This window comes from Mucor velutinosus (genome assembly GCF_035048745.1).
Source record: "Mucor velutinosus strain NIH1002 chromosome Unknown tig00001540, whole genome shotgun sequence".
In the NCBI taxonomy this organism is placed as follows: Eukaryota; Fungi; Mucoromycota; class Mucoromycetes; order Mucorales; family Mucoraceae; genus Mucor; species Mucor velutinosus.
Window position 1 is genome coordinate 664,213 of NW_027041893.1, and position 26,931 is coordinate 691,143.

The following is a 26,931-nucleotide window of genomic DNA, read 5'->3' on the forward strand; positions in this document are numbered from 1 at the left end:
CGTACAACAGTTTCTAGAGCCAAAAAAGAAATCAGCACAAAACAACAAGCGCGCGTTCATCCACATAGCAGCATGTCCACACCGACCATGAATGCCACACCCATTGCAGGTGCCAACAATGTAACGACACCGGGATCGCATGCATCGCCTACACCGCTGCATCACCAATCGCCGCAGATCCCAGTATCTCATAGTCAGAGGAAGGAAGTGGTCATCGTATTCGTTGTCGATGGAACAGCTCGAATGAAACCTCACTTTGATTTACTATACGAAGCCTACATAGAACCCATTATAAAGTAATTTAGCCAGTGATGTGCACTGATAGAATGGTTTGACACTGATGTACTTTTATCTAGACAACTGCGTTTACCCATCGTAACAGAAGCTGAAGAAGGACAACCCAAGACCAAGATTACGGTAAGACGAATTACAGGCGCAAAGCACATAGACTGACACTTGTGCCAGCCTGTCCTAAAGTATGGACTCGTTGTGTTTGGTGATTACGAGCCATTCTCTGTTGCTACTGTAGATCGAAAATACTTTACCTCGGATCCAATTCAATTCCAAGATATTGTCAAGCATATTCCCTTTAGAGAGGGAGGCATCATCAAGAATGCAGTAGGTGAAGGCATGGTAGCAGCGCTGGAGGTAATGCCTATAGTATGTTTTACCAAGCAGTTCATTTAACAGGCCGTTGTATAGTTGTTTGATGAATACAAAGAAGAAGTAGATGGCAAAGAATTAATCCAACACTGCATTTTGTTATCCAACAGTTTACCGTACAAGATGGGATCCACGTGCAATCTCGTCGACAAATATGAAGGATACAAGCTGGAAGATGTAGCTACAGAGATGAAAAAGGTACATTTTACTAGTACTCCTTGTATGCCATGTCTGCTCATTTGAATGTCTGTGCGTCTAGTCCAATATCCGACTGTCATTGATTTCGCCAAAGAAAACATGCAAGGAAATAGAGGATATCGTGGTCCAGGTAAACGAACAGCAAACAGAACTGAATACCATGCAAGAGACAGCTGTTCCATCTCATGTTGTCAAATTGGCTGGATTCAAGCTACCAGTAGCACCACCTCTAGTTATGCCCGCAGGTAGTATTGCCAGCTTTACATTTGAGTGTCCTTACTCACAGTTGCAAAAGTAGATGCCAACAAAAACTTGATGCAAGGCAAACAAGCCATCGACTCAACACACTCTGCACACAGCGATTCGGGTAAAAAGAGAAAGAGAGAGAACGTGCCTGGATCCATCAGTTTACCCAAACCTGCCTTTGATGCCAAAAACTTTGCTGAAGCAAGTGCCCGTGTCAATGCCGAGATTGCCAACAAACGAAGATCAGTATCAGGCATCAAGAAGGAGGATGTGACAATGGACGAAAAGCAGCCGATTTCCAATGAGCCAAACACTGCTGCACTTGGATCAACACCACCATCCAAACCATCGCCCATGGCTCAACACGCACAGCAGATACAGCAAACGCCTCCTCAACAGACGCAATTAACACCTCAACAACTGCAGCTGCAACAAGCGCAACAGCTCCAGCAACAGCAACAACAATTGCATCAGCAACAGCAGCAACAGCAGCAACAGCAACAACAGCATATGCAAAACCAGCAACATCCCTCGCCACAACAGTTGCAACAGCAGCAGCAACAGCAAGCACAACAACAGCAAATGCAACAACAGCTTCAATTGCAACAAATGCAGCAAGCCCAAGCGCAGCAGTTGCAGCAGCAACAGCAATTGCAAGCTCAACAACAAGCTCAACAAGCTCAACATCAGCAACAACAGCAGCAAACCCCTCAGCAACAACAGCAGCAGCAAACCCCTCCGCCACAACAACAGCAACAACAACAAACGATACCAGGTCGCATGCAAAATCCACACCAATTACAACAATATCTCTTGCAACAGAGAAACAACTTGCTTGCTCAAGGGGTGAATCTGACGCCTGTCCAACAACAACAACTACAAACCATTCAAGCAGCCTTACTCAAGTTGGGGGATCAGCTGCGTCGATCCTCTGTTATGGGGCCCAACGGCGTACCTCAACCTCCAGGCGGTGGCATCAATACATCAGCACCTCCTTCTACCGCAGCAGCTGTTACTGCACCCAACGCATCTCCCATGGCATTTGCTGCCAATGCTGCTAATGCTGGTGTTGGCGGTGGCATGCAAGTCAGGCCCTCTACACCAGATATGAGCAACAACAATGCCAATACACCTAATAATCTGTTGCAAAATCAAATGCAACAGCAACAACAGCTCAATCTTGGTAATATGGCAAATGTACAAATACCCGCTAATTTGACACCTCAACAGCGCATGTTGATTGCTGCTCAATTGGCTCAAAGAAACCAAGCAAGCCCTCAACAACCAGGTGCAAGACCTCCCAATCTCAGCGAATTGCAAGCACAGCTATTACAACAACAGGCACAGGCACAGCAAGCGCAACAGCAGGCTCAGCAGCAGCAGCAAGCAGGTGCATTGAATCAACAGCAGCTACAAGATCCATCAGGCCAAGGTGTTGTCCCTACACAACCCATTTGGACGGGTCAAATTGTGTGGCATATCAAGACCGCCGAAGGTCAGTTGCAAGAGTTTAGTTGTCATTGTGGTGCATTTGCAATTGCATTAAAGGGAAATAGTGTTGGCTTGGACGAATAGTGAGTACCGCATGTCTGATTGCCAACTAGTATACTAATCGCCTTTGTATCTAGTCGCCCTGATATCTGGCCAACACGCCTTCAGATTGCTGGTCGATCGCCTTTATCAAGAGCACAAATACTTCAACGACAAGCCATAGAAAACAAGCTGCCATTCTGTCAATTCAAACCCTTGAATTCCAGCAGTCAGCAAGATCAAACCAACTTTACCTTGTTGATGAGAAATTTAGAGACAAAGAAATATGTAAGTTTCATTTGATGGTTCCAAAAGAAGAGGCTAACGCCATGTGTTCAGATTGCTACGGTCGTGTTCAATCTCGGTGCCACTCAAGTGGGCGGCGCACCAGAACCTCATCATGGCGTCGTTATCACATATACAGGCGGTAAACTGATTGGTATTGTGTTTACACGAGTGCCACTACCAGACTTGAATGCAGGCGGAGGCACCACTGTTCCTCCCAACAGTATGCCTCCTGGCGCAATTCCTCAAAGTATGGCGCCTAATGCATCTACACCTGCGTCAGGCAGCAACATCAATCCAGCCATGCTGGCCAATCTACAAAACACAGCTAATTTGAGTCTCTTGAATGCAAACAACAATCCCAATGTACAGCATTTACAAAACACGCTTAGACAACAGCAAATGATGAATGCTGCGGGCATGGGGAGTCCTGCTACAGGTGGTCAGCAAGGGCCACAACAGCAGGGTCAACAACAGCAACAGCCAAATCAAGGCCAACAGAATATGAATGGTAGGCTGAGTGATATCTTCAGTGTGTGGGTGTATATACTAACAGAATAGCAGGCCTCAATGCCAATAGTCTATTGCTCTCCAATATCAACCTAGGCAACAATGTGGGCAATAACAACATGAACAATCTCAATGCTGGTAACCTGCTTGGTATGAACAATATCAATATGGCCAATCTTGCAAATCTCAATCTACAACCCAACGCTGTAAGAGATTTACAGCAGAGACTATTCCTTGCCAGACAGCAACAGCAGCAACAGCAGCAACAGCAACAGCAACAACAGCAACAACAAAATGGGCAGCATCCTCCTCCAGGAATGTAAAAAAAAAGGGGCTTTATTTACTCTTTTACTACACCATCACATCTAATTATCTAATGCTTTCTCTTTTTACATTTGTCCACATTCTACATGAGGGGAAAAATGCTTAATAAAATTACATACTAGCACAGAATCTTCCTTACCAGTGATTTTGACAGGCAATTTTGGGCGATTGTTGGGTCCAGTAGATACATTTTCAATCTTACGCAGTGTCAATAAACCATCCACAAGACGCCCAAACACAACATGCTTTCCATCCAAAAAGTCGCAGGCATCACATGTAATAAAAAACTGACATCCGTTAGTGTTGGGACCTGAATTTGCCATGGACAGTAATCCAGCGCTACTGTGCTTTTCGATAAAGTTCTCGTCTGGAAACTTGTCGCCATAGATGCTCATTGATCCAGTACCGTCGCCTTTTAAAAAATCTCCACCTTGTACCATGAAATCCTTGATCACTCTACAATCAGAGGGTTCCATAGGGTGAGCCTCCTTGCCTTCCCATAAATGATTGATACATGTGTTTTACCTGTGGAATAAACTGTTTTTGAATCCTTGGGGTTGATTGTTTCTCCTAAGAAAATGTACCATTGATTTGAGTAAGATGGTCAACTATGCAAAGCATGCCAAATATGTTACTTGTATTCGCCTGTACATAATTGTCTATTGAACGGATGTAAACGCGTACGAGGATTAGTAAATGTCTCGTATAGCATCACCTGTATAGTGATTTTTACCTAAAATTCTCGGCAGTCTTGGGCACAATGTCTGAAAAGAGTTCCATCTTCATACGTCCAACAGCTACATCACCAATTGAAATGTCAAAAAAGACGACGGGTCTTTCCACTTGAGAGCCTGATTAAATTCGCAATGAGTGCCAATGTCACATCACTGTTATGAATACCTACTCTTTTTATCCATGTGTGTTGTTTATGATTGTGTATAAAGTTGAAAGAGAGAGTTTAATGTCGAAAATTTGGTGTGTGCTTGTTTTGAAGCCGTTTTTTACGAGTCACTTGATTTGCATTGTGTAAATTTGATGGAAAGCACCTGAACAGCCTATCTAGTACTATCTGAACAACCTAAAGAGTGACCAAGAGTTCCCGTTTGCATACGTTAGTCCTTCACATTCTCCGGCTGGTAATGCTCAACCAGGGCTGGCACATGGGAGTTATAATCTTAAAAAGGACGACACTTTTGGTTTTCGCATTTGGATGAGCAATTTGCAACGAATAAGACTATTACCGTATATGAATGTTTGCGTTTCGGATGGTTCTCTACCTTCGCTTCACTTTGGCGAGAACCAACCTGTACAGTGGAAGCCCGTGCTACCGATTGCCCTTGCATATCTTGTCAAAATACTGCTACTTTCATTTTGATCCTCCACTTACAAATGAAAACCCTCATATTATTTGTGGATCCAATTCTTATGTGATGCTCTACATCCATATACACGTAGTTACCTCGTATACGAGCAAGCAGCATACTGGCATTTCCCCTTTTTATTTCTTAGTGTCCCTGATAGAGAAAAATTTGAGTGCATTTGAGCCGCGTTTTCTTACGTTCAAGGCCATTTTAGATCGTCAAAATAGCACCAAACAATTGCTCTCATCTAGCACTAACTTCCTGACACCTTTGCTCAACTTTTTGGGGACCTAAAAAACATGGCCAAAAATCGACCAAAAAGCCTGAGGTACCCCTCATGGTTTTCAAAGAAAATCAGACGATCGCGTTTTTGACCTTGATAATGAAGACTTTTACTATGGTATATCTTGAATCAAAATGATCGTATCGACTCGAAGCATCCCCTGAAACCATCTTTGTGGGACCTTGATATGTAAATTTTCGACTTTTTGGTCAGAAACCTCTTTTCATATTTTTGTAAATTATTCAGTAGGTTTATTCAAAACATTTATCTTACTGGGTACCATTAGATGCGCCTTGAAAAGTACTTCAAGAATGTATTAGGAAACAAAGGGTGATCATCACACTTCATATAGTCGAATCCTGAAAAACAGTTCAACGAAGTCGAAAGCTATCAAAATCTGTCCAATCTGGAGTAGACCAATAATCTGAGTTGAAATTAATTTTGGCGGCTGGTGGGGCTGGCTAGCAAACTCAGTGCCCTTTTTCATCATGAAGCCAATACAGTAATAGATGCTTTTGAAGCGTATGGAAAGTAGGTGACAAAATAGATGGCACTACCGTCAGTCATGCTATTTTTCTTGAATTCTATATCTAATAACGTCAGTCTGGGTTTTGACGATTCATGGGCTGCAGAACATGTCTGCAGTAAGTAGGGAAATCTCTGAGGCTTCGGGTCGTCGTTCAACGAAAACGTTGAAAGCATTGAGCAGAGGAAAGACGGTAGAAATAAAAGCGTTTTTTTTTTTTTTTTTTTTTGCTTTGATGGGTAAGTGGAAAAGCAAATGTTGTTAGTGTTATAAATATATTCAATTCTGGTCGCAGAGATTTAATCGAAATTGGATTGCACGGTTGATTTCTTGTGTGCTAGCGAGATTTGGTCAGTTTTACCAGTGTAAATAGCATTACTCGGATGACGCCTTTCTTGGTCAATATGATGGAGTGGAACAAATAAATCGGTATATATTTCAGTTGGAATGAGTCAACAGCTGTCAACGCCTAGCATATCGTTTAGATGCATTCCGTCAAGCAGAATGTTCAGAAAGCATATACTGTATGCACAAACTGATGCCCATCCAACGAAACAAATTCCAAAGTATGGTAGTGGGTCTTGTTCATTGTACAACATTAAAGTATTTGTACGAGGATTTAGTACTTGGTGGCGCCGAGGTATAATTGTCGTAATAGCTTGCTGATCAAATCTTGTTTTTAATTGAAATCAATATAGATACAGAAGCATTAAGCGCAATTTTAGACATTGTATTGCCAATCACAACAATCGCCTTTATATCTTTAATTGAATTGTAACATAATCACAACAAGATGCCCGCTTAACACAGAGATGATGCCTTTACCAAGCAACTCGAGAAATAAACAGAAGAGGCAAACGAACATAGCGCATTTGATAGCTTTTGGTTCCTATGTTGCGACCTCTCTGGCCCTAATAATAAAAGAACGTCTGCTGAACAGTGTTTAACTCTGGAAATGGCCAAGCTCAGGAAAATGCCTGAGGCTGGTGAGCCAGTGCCTACTCCGTAAATGCATCATGCCAATTTCTTTCGTTAACGTCTAACAATTGAAAGTCAATTTAGTATAAATACTGCTAATTCATAACCATAACATAATAAATGTTCAGTCCCTAGACACTTTTACAACCCTAATGATATGGAAATTGAGTTGCCAGGCATTTGTCAGGCATGGCTCAAATATGATTAGAGATTTTATATTAAATCACTATATATCAATCAACAAACAAGTTTCTTCTAACATTCTAGCTATTGTTACTAATTTTGCATTATTAGCCAAAGGCCACCGGCAACATGACCCATCTGAACGTAGTTTGGCTTCCACCAAAGAAAAGCGTAGGTCAGTAAACCACTCAGCAAAGAATCAAAAGACTCAGTGTAACATAATAAATGTAGTATGGTCCCTATACGCTTTCAAAGCCTCAAAAAGGAAAGAAGTTGACCTAACAAGTGTTTTGATAGACTGGCGTTATTAAATATAGAATTCAAGAAAAATAGCATGACTGACGGTAGTGCCATCTATTTTGTCACCTACTTTCCATACGCTTCAAAAGCATCTATTACTGTATTGGCTTCATGATGAAAAAGGGCACTGAGTTTGCTAGCCAGCCCCACCAGCCGCCAAAATTAATTTCAACTCAGATTATTGGTCTACTCCAGATTGGACAGATTTTGATAGCTTTCGACTTCGTTGAACTGTTTTTCAGGATTCGACTATATGAAGTGTGATGATCACCCTTTGTTTCCTAATACATTCTTGAAGTACTTTTCAAGGCGCATCTAATGGTACCCAGTAAGATAAATGTTTTGAATAAACCTACTGAATAATTTACAAAAATATGAAAAGAGGTTTCTGACCAAAAAGTCGAAAATTTACATATCAAGGTCCCACAAAGATGGTTTCAGGGGATGCTTCGAGTCGATACGATCATTTTGATTCAAGATATACCATAGTAAAAGTCTTCATTATCAAGGTCAAAAACGCGATCGTCTGATTTTCTTTGAAAACCATGAGGGGTACCTCAGGCTTTTTGGTCGATTTTTGGCCATGTTTTTTAGGTCCCCAAAAAGTTGAGCAAAGGTGTCAGGAAGTTAGTGCTAGATGAGAGCAATTGTTTGGTGCTATTCTGGCAGGTCAAAACGGCTTGTAACACGAAAATTGCAGCTCAAATGAATCCAAATTTCGTTGTGTTTGCATATTTTCGGGTAGTAAGAGGTAATGGTGCTATACTGTGTGCTTGTGTATGCGATAATCTGATGTATACAGACGTGGAGCATCCTAAAACTGGATCCTCAGTTACAGATCATTTATAGCGGATTCTTTCGTGATGACGGATAGTTAAGAGATGAAATCCTCTATATATCAGTACAATGATCAAAACTAATCGATCATATGTAGTCTTTAACAGTATCGACATACCATGAATTGTAACCTGTGCACAACACATTAGGTATCTGTTTAGACCCTTCAGCATTTGAATGTCAGGCTGAAATCAAACAGCCTTATTTCCTCATCAGCATCCATCTCTGCCGACCAGGTTTTCTCTCCTCTCTTCCTGTTACCGTGGGAACTTGAAATTTTGTGTATAAAAATGCTTCTCGGCTCAAAAGGACTTTTGTTTAGACCTCTTCTCTCTATACATAACTACACCAAAATGTCTGTTTCCACACTCACTCAAGCTCAACGTGATCAACTTTTATCTCCATTGCTCTCATCCGGATGGACCATGGTTGACAACAGAGACGCCATCATCAAGAAATATTCATTCCAAGATTTCAACGAAGCTTTTGGTTTTATGACACGTGTTGCATTAAAGGCTGACAAACTTGATCATCATCCCGAGTGGTTCAATGTAAATGTGAATTGCAAGTTATAGGGTGCCATTGGCAAAACTAACATCGACTATTGTAGGTCTACAACAGAGTTGAAATTACATTGTCTACTCATGATTGCCAAGGCTTATCTACTAGAGACATTGAGCTTGCTACATTTTGTGATAAAGCCCAGAAATAGGCCACCTGCAAATGACCTTTTAGTACACGATCTGATACCATGGTGATAGATGAAGTACACCTGAATCCGGAGCTTTAAAGCAAGATCTGATTATAAAAATAAAACAATGCTGGGGGTATCTCCTCTTCTTTCCTCATTTCTTTCTTATATTACACACTAAACCAATGCCTAATTACAATGAAATGGCTTACTAATTGTCTCAGTAATCTCTATTCATCTTCTTGTACCAACGATTTAGTCACTAGCATTATACCACCGCTTGATATCCAAGATTTGAAACCCATTGTACCCATTGAATGCAAAGGATGCGATAAGCCATGTCCACATCCGTTGGTGCCTCCAGAACTGAAAATTGACACATCAAAACCACTGCATAATACAGTGCCGTCCTACGCTATACACATTGTCATCATGACAGGCAAGACGAATTGGCCAGCACACATTGAAGATGAAGGATTAGCAAGAGCATTTATTGAAACCATACGCAAGAGGAAGCATTTAGATCACAGGTCATTTGATAACAGGTATCACCCTGTGGGTTGCCATGAGCAAACGGCAGAAGAGCAAAAACAAGAAACCCAGCGTGTGATTGTGACAAACTGCTCTCTGCCTTCCATTCACTCCACATCAGGCACAGACATTTTGCTACTACCTGACAACATCATCATATCCAACATTACACCCAGAAGAGTGGACGCCTTGTTTGACTACATCTACAGAAAGCCATGCTACCAAGCTTTCTCAGTCTATCCTTGCCCTTACACTAATCTGATCCTGATCTGTGGTCATGGCAACAAAGATCGTCGTTGTGGAACTGTCGGGCCTTTATTGCAAAAGGCTCTGGAACAAGCGTCCTTGAATGCCACAAAAGACGAAGGAGCTACAAAAATAGCACTGGTTAGCCATTTGGGAGGTGAGAACTGTGATGTACTGTGTCAAGCAATTGTATTGATTTGTATTTTTGACATGAATTGAATATGTATAGGACATGCATTTGCTGGAAATTTGGTTGTGTACACTCACAATGGACATCGTGCCATTTGGTATGGTAGAGTAACGCCTTGCTACTGCAAAGATATAGTCGAAAACACTCTGGAAGACGACAAAGTCATCGAGGATTTAGTGCGTGGTATATTTCAGGTGAAATCAAAGCCAAATGCGTGTCAGTCTTCGTTAGAATGGTGATTTGTGCAGCTGGCAACTATACGTCTGGCAAAATACCTAAATTATTAGCCAAAAGTGAATAAAATAATAAAAAACGTACAGACATTGTAAGAATAGTGTTCTGTACAGGCTTTTTATCTATATACAAATAGTAACGTTTGATTACCCATCTCGCTACTATATAGAACAGCCTCGAGCCATGCAAATCTCCAATACCTGTTTCTGATGTGATCTTATCAAACAACTCTGGATGGAATAGATATTAGAAATTATGTTTTATTCATAAAAAGAGTGGATAGCTATTAAATACGATAGTAATAATTAAAGGGAATTAGAATAAAGCATAGTAATTTACTCGAGTCCAGTGGCTGAAGAGAGAGGGCAGTGATCGAAACTATCAGAGCCTCCGTTGCCCCACCAGTCAGGAGTGTAACCAGAGCCCTGCACAACGCCCCAAATGATAAGAGCAGCGATGGCACAGCCAGAATCGAATGCTGCAGAAGTAAGGTAGTTGTACTTGATCCACCAGTTGTGGCGATATTTACGCAACCAGAACATAAAGACGAAACCAGTGGCGCACCACATGGAAAAGTTGAGAGGGACGGCAGGAGGCATCATACCAGTGGCGTTGAAAATAAGGGGAATATGAACATATTTCCACAAGCTATTTGGGTATTTCTTGGACAAGAACCAAAAGGGAATGGGCAAGATAAAACCAATGAGGAAGAACCAGTTCATAGAACTATAAGGACTATTGCCTCCAAACATTCTGCCGGGTCCAATCGTCTAGGAAATCAATACGTTAGCCTCTAATCAAACCAGCACACAAACAAACTTACACCCCAAATGATAGAAGCAGAGTAGAAGGTATGAGCACTAGGGCAAGTGAATGGATAGGCTTCGGGTGTACAGATGTTTTCAACAGTGGCCATCAACCATTTAGCAGTTGCCAAGTTGATCACACCAGCGATTACAGTACCAGCAATTTGAGCCCAGAACATAGCCTTAGGAGGAACTTTGGTATAATGACCCAATTTCAAATCACTGATAAAGGTCAAGCATTGGGCCATTGAAATGTAACCATATGTCTTGAAGGTGACATTGGCGATAGGATGACCGGGTAAAGCGTAACCAATAACAAGTTCAGTGATGATGTTGAGACCAGGTTGTTGATTTGTCACAGCTTGAATAATACCAATGGGAAGAGTAAAGATGACAGGAATAGCAATAGCAAGAATGAGGCCCCACCAGGGGAGCTTAATCTCGGGCCATCCATAGATAACACCAAAGGAAGCAGCAAATGAGCCAAAGAAGATGGCGAGATACCACCACAGAGGCACTTCAGGGTAGGCACGCATCAACTTGCGATGGATATCCTCATCATCAGTACGAGCACGCTTGAACTGCTTGACAATGTCTTTACCGTGGAACAAGAAGGTGTGAGACAAAATACTGGTAACACCAGCAAACATGATACCGTAGGTAAAAGCAAAGAAACTAGTCATATAAAGAGGGCCATATTCTTCGTAAACCTCGGCATTCAAAGTCTTGTCAGCATTCATGACGATAGTGTTATTCCAAGCTCCACCATCCTTGGTGAACAAAGCAGACGTAATGATGGGGAACTTTTGAGCATCCCAAACATTACCATAGTAGAGAGCGGGAACAATGACCCAAGAGACAAGAGCAGCACCAACGGCAATGTTGGCAATAGCATACCAAGGTACAACCAAAGGACTTCCAAGAAACGAGACGATAGTAGACCAGTCAAAGGAGATGGCAAACATACCAAGGCCATCAAGACCACCAGTAAGTTGAGAGAGAACACGGTTTGAGGGCTTGATCCAGCAGACCCATGAGAAGAAGGTCAAGACTTGGAAAAAGTAACCTGGGAGCCAGTAGTACACAAACATGGCGGCGAAACTGTACATAAAGTATCTGTAACGTGAGATGCCAGTCCATTCACCGTCAGAGATGTGGAACGATCTGAACAAGGAGATGTTGGCGAGATTAGCAGGCCAGATCATGGAGCTAGGATAGACGAGATAGGGTCTGAGGACACCAGCCATACCGAAACCGATGAGTTGAGTAGTCCAGATAAGGAGAATACCACCACCCCAACCCATATCTTGATCGTACCACAAGTTTTGAATAGTGATGATATCAACAGCATAAGCAGTACTGTAACAACAATTGGCCATGGCAGTAATCAAGACATGCTCCTTCATGTTAAATGGCCCAGGGTTCCAGAATCTTGATTTAGGAATAACCAGCTCCATCAGTTTACCAATGGGGAAGGAGATCAATTGAACAACCAGAGGTGAGAGAGTCATGGCATTACGTCTGTACCAAAAGAACTGGTTGACAAAGGCAAGCAAACAACTGAAAACCATACCAAGAGACCACATACGGAAGGTAAAGACAGGTAAAGAGGGGTCATCCGTACTGTGTTTACATGAGTTAGTAGATTGATATGAATCTGAGGCTGTATCAAAACTTACTTTGGCACTACAGCACGGACTTCTTCAATAGGAGAGTCTTCGTCAGTGTATTCATCTGGTGTGTTTCCACCGATAGCATCTTCATTGTCATAGAAGCTTCCGGCTTTTTTGTCATCGTAAGATAGAGTTTCATGAATCACTCTTTCCTCCAACCGAGCAGAATGGGAGGAATGGATACTTGTTTTAGATTCCATAAAGTGTGAGTATTTTCAACAAGCAATATTCAAGAGATAGAGAGAGGGGGTATAAGCTACTTGTTTAGTGTGTGTATATATAAAAGAGAAAGATGGTGAAGACATCAAATCAAGAACAAATCAAGTCCTTTTTATATAGCCATGTCCTTGGGGAGACACCAAATAGATCAATAAATTTGCATATCAAATACGAGATAAACAATGTTACTCATCAGATGATAATATAGCCATTTGAGAAGATTGTTAGTATTACTACAGTTGTGAGTAAAATACACGCAAAATGGGTATTACAATCAATATCTAATCACTCATACTTAATTTACATCTGTTTACAGCTGTAAATTTCAGTAGTAAACAAATGTCATTATGTAGCTTATTGTTGCTTGTTGATTAAGATATAAACAGTTTCATGTTGAATACATCTTCTATCAAAACAAGATAGAAAGCAAGTATAGTATAGTGCAACGATGCCTCCCATAAATGGAGATTACTGAAGCATTCGGTTATTACCAGGTAAAGAGAAATAAAGCGAACGTCTTCTTTTTAGGACATTCTTTCCTAGAAAAGGCTATATGCTAGTAAGAAGATATCAAACGGTTTTGCATCACATGGAGGGGGATGTTGCAAATTGCCTTAATTACCACATATCGCCTTTTTAAGTTCTTGAAGCTTAAAGAAAAAGGTAAAGTTGCATTGTATAGCGGCACAAGATCGCCTTATACATATGTGAATAAGCTGGATAGAATTTCAAGAAGTTGGTTCCAAATCGCACAAGCACTACTTTGTGTTACTCCATATTCTTGGAACCATTCAAGCATAGCTTTCAATTAGAAAAAGGTAAAATTGACAAGGACAAGAATCAAGTGCTTTTTCGTTTCCTTCCATGATTGTAATAATGTGATTTGGCTCTCTCTTTCTCGCTCTCGCTCTAGTAGTATATAATAGATTTATCAAGGAGGATGTAATTGATCCAGACATCAAGAGCACAAATAGGCAAAAACGGACAAAAGTACAAATTCGTTCAGAAGCACCGTTTTTATCCTATTTCCCTTAAATACATTACGCACAGCACATTTATTCTTGCCATCACAAATCATCTAGTAATCCGAGGTAGATAGTACAAGGTCAAGGTATTTATTATTCACTATCTTTGGTTTCTCAAGAACGGAACACATGCACCAGCTTTAAAATTGGCTCTCTACAGATTGGACACTCATTCTTTGATTCAATCAACTATACAGCAAATCCAATAAATTATCTCTCTCTCTTTCTTTCTTTCTTTCTGATAAAAATCCCTTACCTTTTTAGCACAGTCCATACATGTTACCATATGCCCACAGTCTAAAAACACACAGTTTTGTTGGGCATCCATACAAATTCTACAGAGCGTGTCTTCATTTCCTGATCCACCACCTCCCGTGCCACTATCGCCTCCACCACTACTGTCATGCTCCGCTTTGTACGAGTCAACAAGTCGGATTACAAGCTTCACAAGTTCGGATTTTTCAATGACATGAGATTGCTCTACATAATTTGCTTTCAAAATTGATTTCAGGGTGCGTACCGATAGAGATGCTGGATCAATGTTGGATTTAATCATGTCATGAAGCGATAATAGATTCTCAGTATTTGGTATAGGTGGTGATGGCTGTGACGGCGGTCGCTGTTGAGAAGAGGTATTGGATTGTCTTTGCCTTTGTTGCTGCTCCTGTTGCTGTCGCATGTACTGTTCTCGTTGCTGACGTTCTAATCTTTCTCTCTCGGCCTGTCTTTGTCTTTGTGCATTTTGCTGTGCCTGCCGTGCCTGAGCCTGAGCTTGCTGCTGTTGCTGTAGTTGCATTCGTCTTGCTTGTTCCTGTCTCTGTCTTTGTTCCTCTTCTCTTCTGTGCTGTTCATTTGAGTTTGTTGCATGATTCGATTCTGAGTTATTTGAGGAAGGAGTGAATAACTCCTGCATCATGTTTGAAAACGAAAAGCTTTTTCTATCATCATCAGATCCACTATGCCGTTCTGCTGGTTTTGTGCGATTTCTTCTATAATATAACTCGTTATCGTTGGATATAGGCCTTGTGTTGAAAATGATGCGAACCAAATCGCTCTTTTCCAAAGCCATTTTCGAGGGTAGATGATAAGCGTTGATATATTCTTTCAGAGCTTTTGGTGATAGCTTTGATAATTCATTCGAGTTCATGTTTTGCATTTGTATCAGTCGTTCACATGTGTTGCAACATCTTACAGGGCTTTTTATCACCAGTTGGTCATTTGCTTTGCTGCGAAAAAAGGCACTTACTTACTTGTCATATCCAAACTTTTTCAAGGTATTCTTTTGATCTGAGCAGTTGGAGCAAACAACATTACCTAAATGCACATCAGTAAGCAACATTTAGGTGAGTGTTTTTGCTGCTACAGTACCACAATTTCTGCAATGATATTTCTGTTTGAATAAGCTGAATTCTTCCCCACATTCAAAGCAATGTTTGGTCGAATTCAATGGTTTTAGTTTTGGGATGACAAAAACCCCTCCCGGGCCATATTTGTTGTTTGATTGCGACAATGTGAATAAGTCTAGAGAAAGTTGAAAGTGTATAAAGAGCAATAAAGATAGCGTTGATCAATTTATTAATGTGTGTAATACACATTATGTAAATGTGACCGCCGGCGCATCAAACCCTTCTCTTGGAAAGATTATAAAGCAAAAACTTCGAGATTGTTCCACAATACTCATACTGAGCAATGAAGCTCAATGCTTGAATTGGTAGCAGTCTGACGCAATAATTTGTCATTAAAGCAATACTTGTCATTGTGTCAAACATAACGTGCATGGAGCGGTTCTAATGCACTCCGTTCCAGACGTTGATCAAGAGCATAATGCTCAGCAAACTATAAATGGTAATGTTCCTGAGAAAGCATCATTTGAGGAATAGCATCCCAATTTAAGCACTTGCACCATAGCATCATGCTTGAGCCGAGTATGGAATACTATGGACTTAAAACTCAAAGTGTCATACTCCATTTGAGAAAGATGACAGTTCTAAATCTCATATCAAATTCGCATCTGAACGGGCAATTTGCAACGAATAAACCTTTTAAATATATCAATGCATAGAAAATCACAAGATGTTGGCAAGATAAAGCTGTAGTACACTTCAATCTATAATCCTCTCATTAGCTTTACAGACATTAACTACTATATATGTCGAAAGAGGCATTGCAGTTGCCAACCAAAATTAATTAAAGCTTCGATTCGTATCTACTCCAGATTGGCCAGATTCTATCCAAAATCTACTCCATTAAATTATTTTGCTAGATTCGACTATGAAAAATGTAATGATTCTCCATACTCCCTTAAGCTTCCTTGGAGTACTTTTCAAGGCGCTTCCAACGGTACTAATCATAAGGGGTATTCTTAACAAATCTATTGAGTAATTTCAGAGAATATAATGTAAGGTTTTAGGCGAAAATGCCGAGATTTCATATACGAAGGGCCCACAAACAAAGTTTCAGGGATTGCTTTGGATCAAGAGAAACATTTTGAAGTAACATATACTATAGTAAAAGTCTTCATTTTTTAAGTGAAAAACGCGATCGTTTGATTTTTGGTGAAATCTATGAGGGGTACCTCATGCTTTTTGGTCGATTTTTCACCATGTTTTTTAGGTCCTTAAAAAGTTGAGCAAAGACAGTAGTGAATAAGTGCCAATTGAAAGCAGTTGTCCAGTGCTATTCTGACAGTCTAAAACAGCTTCTAGTTCGAGAAATTGCGTCGCAAATGTACCCGAGTTTTGCTGTGTCTTGCATATTTTAGAGTAGTTTGAGGCAATGCAAGTATGCAGTCTGTCCATACAAGTTGTTTCTATTGATGCTGATGTAGAACATCGCAGAACAGTCAGATCCACAGCTACAGCTTGCTTATACTGTGAAATTGAAACGTTGAAAGTACTATTTTACTGAACGTCAATGCGGTGCATATCACTGATAATCACTCACGGGATTCTTTACCAATAAACTTGTGTGGGCACTATGATGTAGTAGACGCTGTTCCTCGCTTGGTTTCTACAATGTATACACGATAACATTTTAGTTTTTAGTTAAAAATATCTGTTGTTGCTTGGTCAAGAAGAAAGTTGGTAGATCAAGCGTTGCAAGAGCATTGATCGATGCATATAGGGAAACTTTTTCATTCTCTTCTGTAGCTCTTCCAGCTGTTTTTTTTTATCTTTTCCAGTGCATTGAATTGTTCTACTATAAGTATTAACAGATTGCGTAGGTTATCAGCATATTATACGGTTAATGTGTGGTCTTAAAAGCACCAAAGGGATAACTATGACTGTAGCAATCCAACAAGTAGGCATTTTGACATCATCTAATACTTTGACCTTATTCAATAGAAAGTCTGAGTAGTCGCAATACTAGTGACAATTTGGCTCACTGCCTCTGTTGCTATGATGGCCAATATCTGATAAATAAAAGTTGTCAATGCCGCTGGAATAACCATGTTGCGATTTGATGTTGAGAGACAAACGTGAATAAAACCACCGGAGAAGTCGGCAATGGGGAGGGGGTTTATCGTAGCGAAGCAAAGGTGCAAAACCATGGTAATTAGGTATTGAAACCAATGCTACCAAGTATTGGTTTTAATGATGGCTTCACCGTAGAAAAGCAAAGGTGCAAAACCTATGACGACTAAGTATCTAATCCAACACTTGGTAACATCGATCTATATGAGGGCTTGATCGCAGTGAAGCGACGGTGCAAGACCATAGTATTCAAGCAGCAAATCTGGGTTTTCATTTTCATTGTTAATAAGCTTACCAGCAACATAGCGCATCAAAATCTGCATGAATCAGCTTTACCAAAATCAATTTGCCTCCTATTCGAATTAAAAATTGCTCAGGCTACAGATCTGTCTTTCCAGTAAATTGCAGCTACCAAAGATGTGATTCATGCCGTGTAAATAAAAGCCATAAAGCAAAACATAACCAAATTTGACAGCTTTCAAGCCTTTATATCTTGATATGTAGACATTTCTGAGCCACCGGCATAACGCCAAACAATTGTACTTGAGTAGCAGTAACTTTCTGACACCTTTGCTCAACTTTTTGGGGACCCAAAAAACAAGGCCAAAAATAGACCAAAAAGCATGAGGTACCCCTCATGGTTTTCATCGAAAATCAAACGATCGCATTTTTCACCTTGAAAATGAAGATTTTTCTATGGTACATATCAGACCAAAATGTTTCTCTCGATCCAAAGCAACCTCTGAAACCACTTTTATGAGACTTCTCATATGCGAAATATGGCTATTTTCGCTAAAAACCTCATTTCAAATTTTATTAAATTGCTCAATAGTTTCAGTGAAAACACTCATCACAGTTAGCACCATCGGAAGCGCCTTGAAAAGTACTTCAAAAATGTATTAGGAAGCGTAGGGTGATCATGACAGTTTGTATAGTCGAATATCACAGAATAGATTAAAGAAGTCGAAAAAAGACAATATCTGTCCAATCTTGAACAGAAAAAAAATGAGCTGAATTTGAATCAGTTTTGGCGGCGGCTTGCTGCTGGCAGACCCAAATGCCTTTCTGCTGATGACAATGATGATTACGATGCTGATTAAATGGTGATCATGGAATTGAAAGGACAATTGCTTAGCGCACATAATTTTTTTGATATCTTTTCTTAATGAAGGTGTCTTTTGCAATGGCAAAATCTCAAAAAAGGCGCTGTAGACCTTACGCAAATCCTGTATTTACTTATGACCAGCTTTATGCCACCATCTTATTTAGAGCATCAGCAGTAGCAAATGGTATGGCAATTCTACTATCAGAAAATGAAGATTTTGGCTTTAAAATGCTGCATAAAACTTGAATTCTCTTTCACATTGCCCCAATAAGGCTTGTTTGATATCAGTGTAAGCAAAAAAGATGCTGAAGGAGATACCTCCTCTCCTCCTCCTGACTCGGATATAACCTTTATTTTACTAACTAATAATTGATTGTTTAAAATCTACTTGATATACCAAAATGTTATAATATTTGATTTAAAATGTTTTTTTGCGAGAGCCCACAGGGCGATGCCGACATCGAGCGTAGCGAGATAGATCGGCTAGTAGATATAGAAGACGAAATAGCTTATCTGAGTAGATGTGATTGCTCAGCTCGCCTCCGTTGTTGTTATGAGTCAGGAGTAATTCATGAACTTTTTGCGAAGGTTGTGTAGTTGGAACACACAGCCTCCTGATACCTACGCAGTTCAATTGATTTGCAAGAGAATGTTCATAAAAGAAGCTTCTCTATTTCGAACCAAGTTCGATATTTTTTCGTAACCTTATGTTTTAATGGAGAGAAACGCACGTTGGATGAATTATTGATCTGCTCTTTGCTTGTGGCACAAAGACCCTTTTTGAAAGGCTTCCATCGCCTGTATCTCAACTCATAGCATAGATGGCTCTTGTATATAGACCACCACATTGTTTTGTGGTAGATACTCTTCTCAAATAGTAGTACAGCAAGCTCTTATCATCGTAAAGTCATTTAAAACCTATGTAAGCTTTCGTTTGACACATTCTATATATCGAGGCAATACTAGATTCAAGTAGCCTCTAGTCATGCATGGATGACAAATGAGAGTAGATATCCATTTTGGTATGAATTTGCTGGAGCAATCACCAAATACTGTTTTCCTCATGACATTTACCAAAGATTCGAGTGACACGAAGACGCAAACGCGGTTTCAAACATCTCTAATACGAGAAGAATTTTATCTGTCGTGTTTCCCCTTTTTGCTTATTTTTGTCATTCAATAACACATGAAATCTCAAATCATTGCCTTTACAAACAAGATAGAAAATGGTAATTCAACAAGGAAAAGCTCCATGTCTACTACGATTATCTGACAGTGGCTTGAATTAGACGTGAATCATTTGACAGAGTTGTATTTACCCTGTCCTCGATCAAATAGACGATCCATTTACTTTCACAATGACAAAGGCACATTATATGAGATACAGAAAGTAACAGGTCCAGGACGCAAAAGTGCTTGGCTAATAGACGCTGACATTTACAAAGGTATATCACCCCTCACTAAGCAAAGAATGGTGCAATTGACGCTGTATCTTTAAAGATGGTGCAGTGAGATTCATAACATCACTGGATCCACTTTTCATGGCACTGCCTATTCTCGACGAAGCATACAAGAAAGACAATAAGAAATTCAAGACGTTGGACGATATCTTTAGTAGAGAGAATGTAAAGTTGGAGATTGTTGGAACAGAGACATTAGATGATGAAGGCATTACAAGCGAAGAATACTCCAAGCCGATTGATGTACACCGACTAACCAACATTACTGGATTCACAAAGCAATTAGCACATGTGTGCGATGTTCAAGGTATACTTTTGGTTGAAAGGGATGCGTCATTGACTGACACAGTGCATTAGAAATTGCCACAGATCTATCTGTATATAAACTAAACCATGAAAAAGCCCTGGATTGGCTTGTCAAAAAGATGGATCAATTAATGGCCAATGAAGCCTTCAAGAAATCATTCGAATCGACAAATCAACAAGCAATTTCCATAAAGTTGGAGGCTGTATATACACTATCAAACTATCTAAACAAGGATTGGTTCAATCGACTCTTGACAAAACTAGAGTGAGTAAACACTATGGCTTGAAAGACGATAGCAGCTCATTTTTGTATATAACTAGGATCGAAGAAGAGAAGGAAGAGACAGAATTAGATGATATTACAAACTACGTGACAGATGCATCTCCATCGGGTTTCTTCAAGAGAGCACATCCAGATGAAGCATTCCTTGATACACCTGCCAAGGTAACTTTTTGTTTGCGACAATGTATATCCGACGGAAACTCACTATTCTGTTTTAGAAAAAGAAGCCTCAAGTGCCTAGAAGCTTAGCCAAGGTCAACACCAAAGGCATGAAATCCATTACAAGCTTTTTCACAAAGAAATAAACCAGAGTCTAGAACGCCCATCCATGCAGTGGAGTCATTCGGCGTCAAAAACTGAAAAATGCAACAAAAAGCGATAAAAAAAAAAAGCTTATTTTCTGTTTGAGAGCTATACAAAATTATAAGAGAATGCACTCTTGTAATTTTTTCTGTTTATTTATTTGCTACTATACTAATGGGGGATGAAAAGATGGAGAAAATCAAGCTGTTTGTATTTATTGTACACCACAGTCGGCAATGACGATCTTTGACTTGACCTTGCCAGAGTCAGAACCCAAAGCTTCAATTTGCTTGACAATGTTCATGCTAATATAAATTGATGAGTATGGAGCTACATAGGCTAATTGTCTGCCAACTTACCCTTCGATGACCTTGCCAAAGACAACGTGCTTGCCATCTAACCAAGAGCAGGGAACAGTGGTAATGAAGAATTGAGAACCATTGGTGTTGGGGCCAGCGTTAGCCATGGACAACAATCCAGGCTCAGTGTGCTTGATCTTGAAGTTTTCATCCTTGAACTTCTCGCCTGAATACGAGTAGAGATGTATGAGCAAAGCTGGCTCTTTACTCTTTGATCATTGTCAATATACATTACCATAGATGGATTTACCGCCAGTGCCGTTATGGTTGGTGAAATCACCACCTTGGAGCATAAAGTTGGGAATGACACGATGGAAGCCACTAGACTTGTAACCAAAGCCCTTCTCGCCAGTACAGAGAGCACGGAAGTTTTCAGCAGTTTTGGGAACTACATCGTCGTATAGCTCAAAGACGATTTTCTATTATCATGGCACATTGTTGAATAACGCGTACGCATGAATTCTGATACAGTGTACTTACTCCGAGGGGCTTGCCATCGACAGTGATATCAAAGAAAGTCTAAACAAAAAGGGCATGTCAACGGACGCGTTATCACTAGGCTGCTACAGCAACTTACTTTAGTGTTGGGCATTTTGCACAGATATAAATTGAAAAGAAAGAGTGTTTGATTTAGAGTTATTTAATCAAGCCCTTTATATAATTAAAAAAAGAAGGGTGCCCACTCCATTTGGCAAGCCATCTTCGGCTGTTTAATGTGTATGAGCAAAGATGCTTGCTTATATCCCTTTCAATTCAGCATGTGTGAGTCAGAATGGAAGGGGATAAGCGCCCACCATCGTTTTAATTTCGTGTGAAACTCTACAAGGACAAATATTACCTCATTTAATGGGGGGTACAACACGAGAGAGAGAGAGAGCGAGAGAGAAGCTCTCCCATTTTAGACTTGATTATATTGCAACCTACTAAAACTATTTGGAATTTAGCCTCTTTCACACATTCACACACAGGAAAATAATGAAAGAGTACACGCCAGAGGAAATGGAACAGATACGATACAAATTGAACGGTGAATCTCCCATGGAGAGGATCAAGAGAAAGTCCAAGGAGGAACCATTTGTGCCAGCAGGTATTCATGATGAACGCCAATCTGAAACCTAATGACCGTGATATTCATGCCACCATCTCCACTGTAGGCGTCGCTTTAACTTGCTTTGCTCTGGTCGCTGCCACTGTAGGCATCAAGACTGGCAATAGAGCCTATGCAAATAACATGTTTCGTCTCAGAGGTATGGATGTCATCCATGTATAGATTGGATGTGATATTGAGTAATACGCGGTAGTTGCTGCTCAGGGTTTCACGGTGATAGCCATGGTGGGAGGCTCCTTGTATTATCAACATCAGCAAAAGAAATGAGATTTTTTATTTTAGAAATAGTGCTGCTGAGAGTCTTGCAAGGGCAATCTCCATTCATTCAAACAATGTCTCTTTACTTGCTCTTGGTCGTACAACGGTGCAAGTTGGCTATTAAGACGACATGAGTAACACGTTCAGAACACAAACACATTTCACAACAACTTACGGATTCTTGATGAACTGGTCCATCTGCTCTAACGCTTCTGTCTGCTTCATGGCAAATCGAATGTTGCGCATCTTGACATAATCAATAAAATCTTCATCCTTTTCCAAGAATGGACGAGTGACAATACTGATGGCGGCTGTGTTTGTGTCAATGGCCTTCATCAGCTGCTGAACAAGTTGCGTAGGTTTTTCATGCACGAGTCCTTTGCACACAATGTATCTCTCTGCATTAGCTGGTCGACTGCTCAGTGGCTTCGTAATGCAGATTTCATCAAATAGCTGATACAGCAACCAAACTAGCCCAGCAGTGCTTTCGTTCAAAATGTCAAAGAATTTGCATACAAAATGTCCACCTTGCTTTAGACACGTAAGCATAGTAACAACCTCGCACAACAACAGACGCTGAGCCGATAACTCCTGATATGCTTCATGTCCTGTGAAATCAAATCCGCCATCAGCTACAGCCAAATCCACGCCCTGATCTCTTGTTTCCTTCAAGACGGCGGCCTCAAACTGCTTGATGTTGTCTATCTTGTACAAATCGCCTGTTCCATCAGCTCCGTTGATTTCTGTCAAACTATGACGAGGGATGTCAGGCCGGAATTTCTCTGTATGCCAATTCACTTCTTCGCTTCCTTTTAGAGTGATGCCGAATCCATGGGCAGATTCTCCCCAACTGTGCACTCGCCATAATAGATACTCTGAAAATCCGCCTGGTCCTCCACAGATGTCTGCAAATGTAAACTCTTGGCTGTGTGTTGTAGCCAGTCCAAATGTCGCATCCAAGGCAGCTAATTTGGTTGCTGCCCTGTTCATAAAGATGGCATTTCCGATTCTTTCAAACGGATTGCTCTTGGATCTTGCTTCTGATCGTTGTTCGTAAGGCACATGACGAATATTCTCCTAATGATGTACATGTCAAATCTGTGTTGTCAATATACCCCGTTTCTGAGCTTACATACCCTCAATTGGTTTACTTTTTCAACCAATGCTTTAGAGCTCAAAAAGTCATAGTCTGTTTCTGGTGTACATGCTGTGGGCTGAATGGTATCTACAAGGTCTTGTAACGAGAGCCGTTTTTCACACTTTAAAAAGTCGGTACTTGTGCGTAACTCTAATGGCTTGGGTTTGGGTGCTGCCGGTGCTGCCGGTGCTGGTGGGCGCTGTTGCTGCTGTTGCTGATGATGATCTGGATAGGGTTGTCTCTGTTGCTGTTGTTCAGAGTAACGCTGGTCAGGATATCGTTGCTGCTGTTGGTGATGTGAGTATCTTTGGTTGTCATACTCTTGGTGATGCCTTCTGTCATCACGGCCTTGCTGACCATAGGGCGAGTATCTTTGCTGTTGTTGTTGATTGCGCTGCATCGCAGGATTGAATCTGGATAAATCGCCTCCCTGACGATGATTTCTAGGACGATCGCGTATTGATGGCGGAGGGATGCCAGATTTGACTCGAGTTGCTCGGTACTCGGGATCATTATCTGATGGAAATTGTTATGTTCCAATGAAGGCTAATTCAGTAGCATGTACATACCGGAATAAAGGTCGCTCATTCTTTTTTTGTTGTTATAGAGTGAAAGACAGGTGGTAGCATCAAGAAATTTCAAAAGTTGACTTAAATTATTGAAAGTGAAATGCATGTTGCGAGTCACCGAGGAGCATCAATGGCTCCATGCTCAATGAAAGTATCGAGACAGAGGCATTATCAAGTGATCTGGTTGATTGAAGGACGAGGGTTGATTTATTTATATATAGATTCAGGTAGAAAAGTAATGTAATTAGTCAAAATTTAGCATTTAAAAGATCAAATAAGATAGTGAGCAGCAACAGCAGCGGCTAATAAACTAGCAGAGCCACTATTCACAACATTGACACTTGCAGTAGATGTTTGTCCCTTGACCAATCTGTTTTCAGTCCAAGGAGTATCATCGGGATGAGTGTTGATTTCAATGTGAGGTGCATCTCTTTGCAATTCATGGTTATAGCCCTCAGTATCAGGGATTTGGTTCCAGAGGTCTCTTCCAGTTTCACACTCTTGAAGGACAGGGAAGAAGATCAGCTCGGATTTACTGTCATCTTTAGCAGCTGGTAAAAAGATACGCATACCAAAGTCTTTATATTGGCCTTGAGGAAGTGGTCCACCTTCCCAGCGAACAGTCTTGACTCTGGAAGTGATTTGAGACGAGCCCATCGTAACAGGAGGATCAACTGCTTCAGATTCAGTGGTGATGTTCTATTGTGCATTGATGTCAGTGAATAATACCATAAACAGATAAAATGAATACATTACCCAACCAGCAATATTCTCGAACTGGGCCCTCATCACGCCAGCAGGAAGGGTAACAGTGATTGCTCGAGTAGGAGAGCCGTTAGCACTTTGACAACCATGAGGAACTCTGACAGCAGTAGTCAAGTAAGTGTTGTCCTGAAAGAGAGAGTTGTTAATAAAGCACACTGTATCTATTCCTGTTTCCTTACAACAGCTTTTGAAACTGTCATGGACAAATGAGCATTCGTAACAGTGGCGAAAAGAACTGTGGCAACAGAGGCAAGTGTAAACCAAGATGTTCCAGAGATAGCGACCATTATAAGGTGGATTTGTATGTTATGTACAATGAACAAGCCATTCAATTGCAAATCTGTACTTGGTATTTATACTTTTAGACATCGTTTTGGTTCCGTAAATACCCTCCACTGGTTTGCTGGGGAGGCATTGGAGGTTGATTCTAAAGCATAAAATAGATTCTCGAGAACATAATAACGTCCACAAGAAACGGATTGAAATTCTAGATTATCCAACTGAGCCGTACAATGATAAGATGAATCAGTTCTGAGATTAACATTTGTGCAACTGCAAAACGAAAAAAAGATCTGATAACTTGAGAAGACCACGCCATTTTGATTCTCACATACCATCGTCATTGCAATCAGTATCACAAAATGCTCTTCTGTTTGTATCATGGATGGGCACTCTAAATTCATCTTGGTGCTTTACAATGCAGCTGATACAATATACAAGGGACTGACTCGATATTGCAGCTTATTAGAGGAGATTGATGAATCTGCAACTCTCTACTCATAAAATAATCGCTGTCTGATGTTGTCTGAACGTTAAAAATGATGGATCTTCAGGAATTGTGGACATTTCCATTCGTAATGTAAACTTAGTCCTTTTCAAGGTTAGTATGTGTGGTATCCTAGACATTGCCTCTTATCAGATTTTTCGATTATTCTATGCATTACATCTTCAGTTTAGATGTAGTGTTGTAACATGATGAAAGATTGAAACATTCATGTATTTTATCAGATATAAAAAGAGATTATGGTCGATTATATAACGCAAGCGCAGTAATAACTTAGGTGTGCGCTCAAGTCCTTTAGCAATTACAATTTGCGCCATTACGCGATCCATGATTTAGATTGGTAGGTGCAATGATACGGATGGGAGTATCAATTGATTTGAATTGTCCGAGAGTTCCTCAGCTCTATGTTCGTTTGTTGAACTCTTTCTAGGAAAACATGCACAAAAACTAATGATCTTGCTTTGATAATTTTCCGTCTAATGACATTTAGTGCTAATTGAATATCTACTTAAGAATTCTTGGTGAAAAAAGAAAGATGTTACTGTTGAGAGAGAGTCTTAAAAATCATATGAATATACTTTGGCTATTCCAGCGATTGAATTTCATGTCTGCACTCATATCTTTTCAAAAACAGTAGCCTCTGGGATGTGTATACTATCAAACCTATGTTCGACTGCACCATTATCTTCAAATAAAGAGAGTGTGCCTCGTTTTAGGCTGCCTTGCAAAATTGACTAAAGCTCAAAGCTGGAAACTTTTTGCAGGTCAAGTAGTTTGGCAAGTTGTATTTATAAATGATCAGATTTAACGCTTCTGAAACAATTTCGAGAAAATAATTGAAAGCTCCCGAATGATATAACCTAGAGTTTGCGTTTGGTTGAATGTAGGCCCCAAGTTGATGAGTATATATCATCGTTTTATGTGTAGTAGTACTCAATGGCGAATAATGAAGCAGGCAATCAATCGTTTGACCTATATAGGCTTACGTTAACAGCAATATTTTGGAGAACTATGTATCTCCTTAGATTTCATCGGATAGAGCAATTGAAAATTGCCTTACGAAGATATTCGCGGCAGTCAAGTACAGCGGATATTTCACATAATAATATTTGATCGCATCTTGTACAGGAGAAAACACGAAATTACTGAATAAATCGAACATCAAGCAGATCTTATTTTGG

At 40.4% G+C, this 26,931-nt stretch overlaps 11 protein-coding genes across 11 annotated transcripts; 5 read left to right on the plus strand and 6 right to left on the minus strand.

The window, feature by feature from the left end:
- Positions 1–72: 72 nt before the first annotated feature.
- On the plus strand, positions 73–3,755 carry ATC70_004317 (uncharacterized protein; the record flags this gene model as incomplete). Its single annotated transcript, XM_064823622.1, has 9 exons — positions 73–296; positions 357–417; positions 466–648; positions 703–861; positions 923–1,106; positions 1,160–2,681; positions 2,736–2,925; positions 2,977–3,433; positions 3,487–3,755. 9 exons carry the CDS (start codon positions 73–75, stop codon positions 3,753–3,755), a joined length of 3,249 nt encoding a protein of 1,082 aa, XP_064688447.1.
- Positions 3,756–3,821: 66 nt separating this feature from the next.
- ATC70_004318 (uncharacterized protein) lies at positions 3,822–4,673 on the minus strand (the record flags this gene model as incomplete). Its single annotated transcript, XM_064823623.1, has 6 exons — positions 3,822–3,838; positions 3,896–4,212; positions 4,282–4,326; positions 4,392–4,415; positions 4,490–4,607; positions 4,661–4,673. 6 exons carry the CDS (start codon positions 4,671–4,673, stop codon positions 3,822–3,824), a joined length of 534 nt encoding a protein of 177 aa, XP_064688448.1.
- Positions 4,674–8,577: 3,904 nt separating this feature from the next.
- On the plus strand, positions 8,578–8,936 carry BPL1_1 (biotin holocarboxylase synthetase; the record flags this gene model as incomplete). The annotated part of the gene is made up of 2 exons (XM_064823624.1): positions 8,578–8,775; positions 8,835–8,936. The coding sequence occupies 2 exons, from the start codon at positions 8,578–8,580 to the stop codon at positions 8,934–8,936; spliced, it is 300 nt and encodes a 99-aa protein (XP_064688449.1).
- A 177-nt stretch (positions 8,937–9,113) lies between these two features.
- ATC70_004320 (uncharacterized protein) lies at positions 9,114–10,121 on the plus strand (the record flags this gene model as incomplete). The annotated part of the gene is made up of 2 exons (XM_064823625.1): positions 9,114–9,849; positions 9,922–10,121. The coding sequence occupies 2 exons, from the start codon at positions 9,114–9,116 to the stop codon at positions 10,119–10,121; spliced, it is 936 nt and encodes a 311-aa protein (XP_064688450.1).
- Positions 10,122–10,451: 330 nt separating this feature from the next.
- ATC70_004321 (Tripeptidyl-peptidase II) lies at positions 10,452–12,795 on the minus strand (the record flags this gene model as incomplete). Its single annotated transcript, XM_064823626.1, has 3 exons — positions 10,452–10,886; positions 10,940–12,545; positions 12,602–12,795. 3 exons carry the CDS (start codon positions 12,793–12,795, stop codon positions 10,452–10,454), a joined length of 2,235 nt encoding a protein of 744 aa, XP_064688451.1.
- Positions 12,796–13,953: 1,158 nt separating this feature from the next.
- On the minus strand, positions 13,954–15,178 carry ATC70_004322 (uncharacterized protein; the record flags this gene model as incomplete). The annotated part of the gene is made up of 3 exons (XM_064823627.1): positions 13,954–14,028; positions 14,096–15,035; positions 15,090–15,178. The coding sequence occupies 3 exons, from the start codon at positions 15,176–15,178 to the stop codon at positions 13,954–13,956; spliced, it is 1,104 nt and encodes a 367-aa protein (XP_064688452.1).
- Positions 15,179–19,603: 4,425 nt separating this feature from the next.
- On the plus strand, positions 19,604–20,771 carry ATC70_004323 (putative secondary metabolism biosynthetic enzyme; the record flags this gene model as incomplete). The annotated part of the gene is made up of 6 exons (XM_064823628.1): positions 19,604–19,646; positions 19,707–19,862; positions 19,918–20,184; positions 20,235–20,448; positions 20,505–20,628; positions 20,685–20,771. 6 exons carry the CDS (start codon positions 19,604–19,606, stop codon positions 20,769–20,771), a joined length of 891 nt encoding a protein of 296 aa, XP_064688453.1.
- Positions 20,772–20,983: 212 nt separating this feature from the next.
- Positions 20,984–21,720, minus strand: ATC70_004324 (Geranylgeranyl pyrophosphate synthase; the record flags this gene model as incomplete). Its single annotated transcript, XM_064823629.1, has 5 exons — positions 20,984–21,074; positions 21,129–21,294; positions 21,364–21,547; positions 21,609–21,647; positions 21,706–21,720. 5 exons carry the CDS (start codon positions 21,718–21,720, stop codon positions 20,984–20,986), a joined length of 495 nt encoding a protein of 164 aa, XP_064688454.1.
- Positions 21,721–22,103: 383 nt separating this feature from the next.
- Positions 22,104–22,503, plus strand: ATC70_004325 (uncharacterized protein; the record flags this gene model as incomplete). Its single annotated transcript, XM_064823630.1, has 3 exons — positions 22,104–22,215; positions 22,283–22,375; positions 22,430–22,503. The coding sequence occupies 3 exons, from the start codon at positions 22,104–22,106 to the stop codon at positions 22,501–22,503; spliced, it is 279 nt and encodes a 92-aa protein (XP_064688455.1).
- An 11-nt stretch (positions 22,504–22,514) lies between these two features.
- On the minus strand, positions 22,515–24,220 carry ALG11 (asparagine-linked glycosylation protein; the record flags this gene model as incomplete). Its single annotated transcript, XM_064823631.1, has 4 exons — positions 22,515–22,611; positions 22,670–23,571; positions 23,631–24,148; positions 24,202–24,220. 4 exons carry the CDS (start codon positions 24,218–24,220, stop codon positions 22,515–22,517), a joined length of 1,536 nt encoding a protein of 511 aa, XP_064688456.1.
- Positions 24,221–24,471: 251 nt separating this feature from the next.
- ATC70_004327 (uncharacterized protein) lies at positions 24,472–25,253 on the minus strand (the record flags this gene model as incomplete). The annotated part of the gene is made up of 3 exons (XM_064823632.1): positions 24,472–24,900; positions 24,958–25,092; positions 25,146–25,253. The coding sequence occupies 3 exons, from the start codon at positions 25,251–25,253 to the stop codon at positions 24,472–24,474; spliced, it is 672 nt and encodes a 223-aa protein (XP_064688457.1).
- Positions 25,254–26,931: the final 1,678 nt, after the last annotated feature.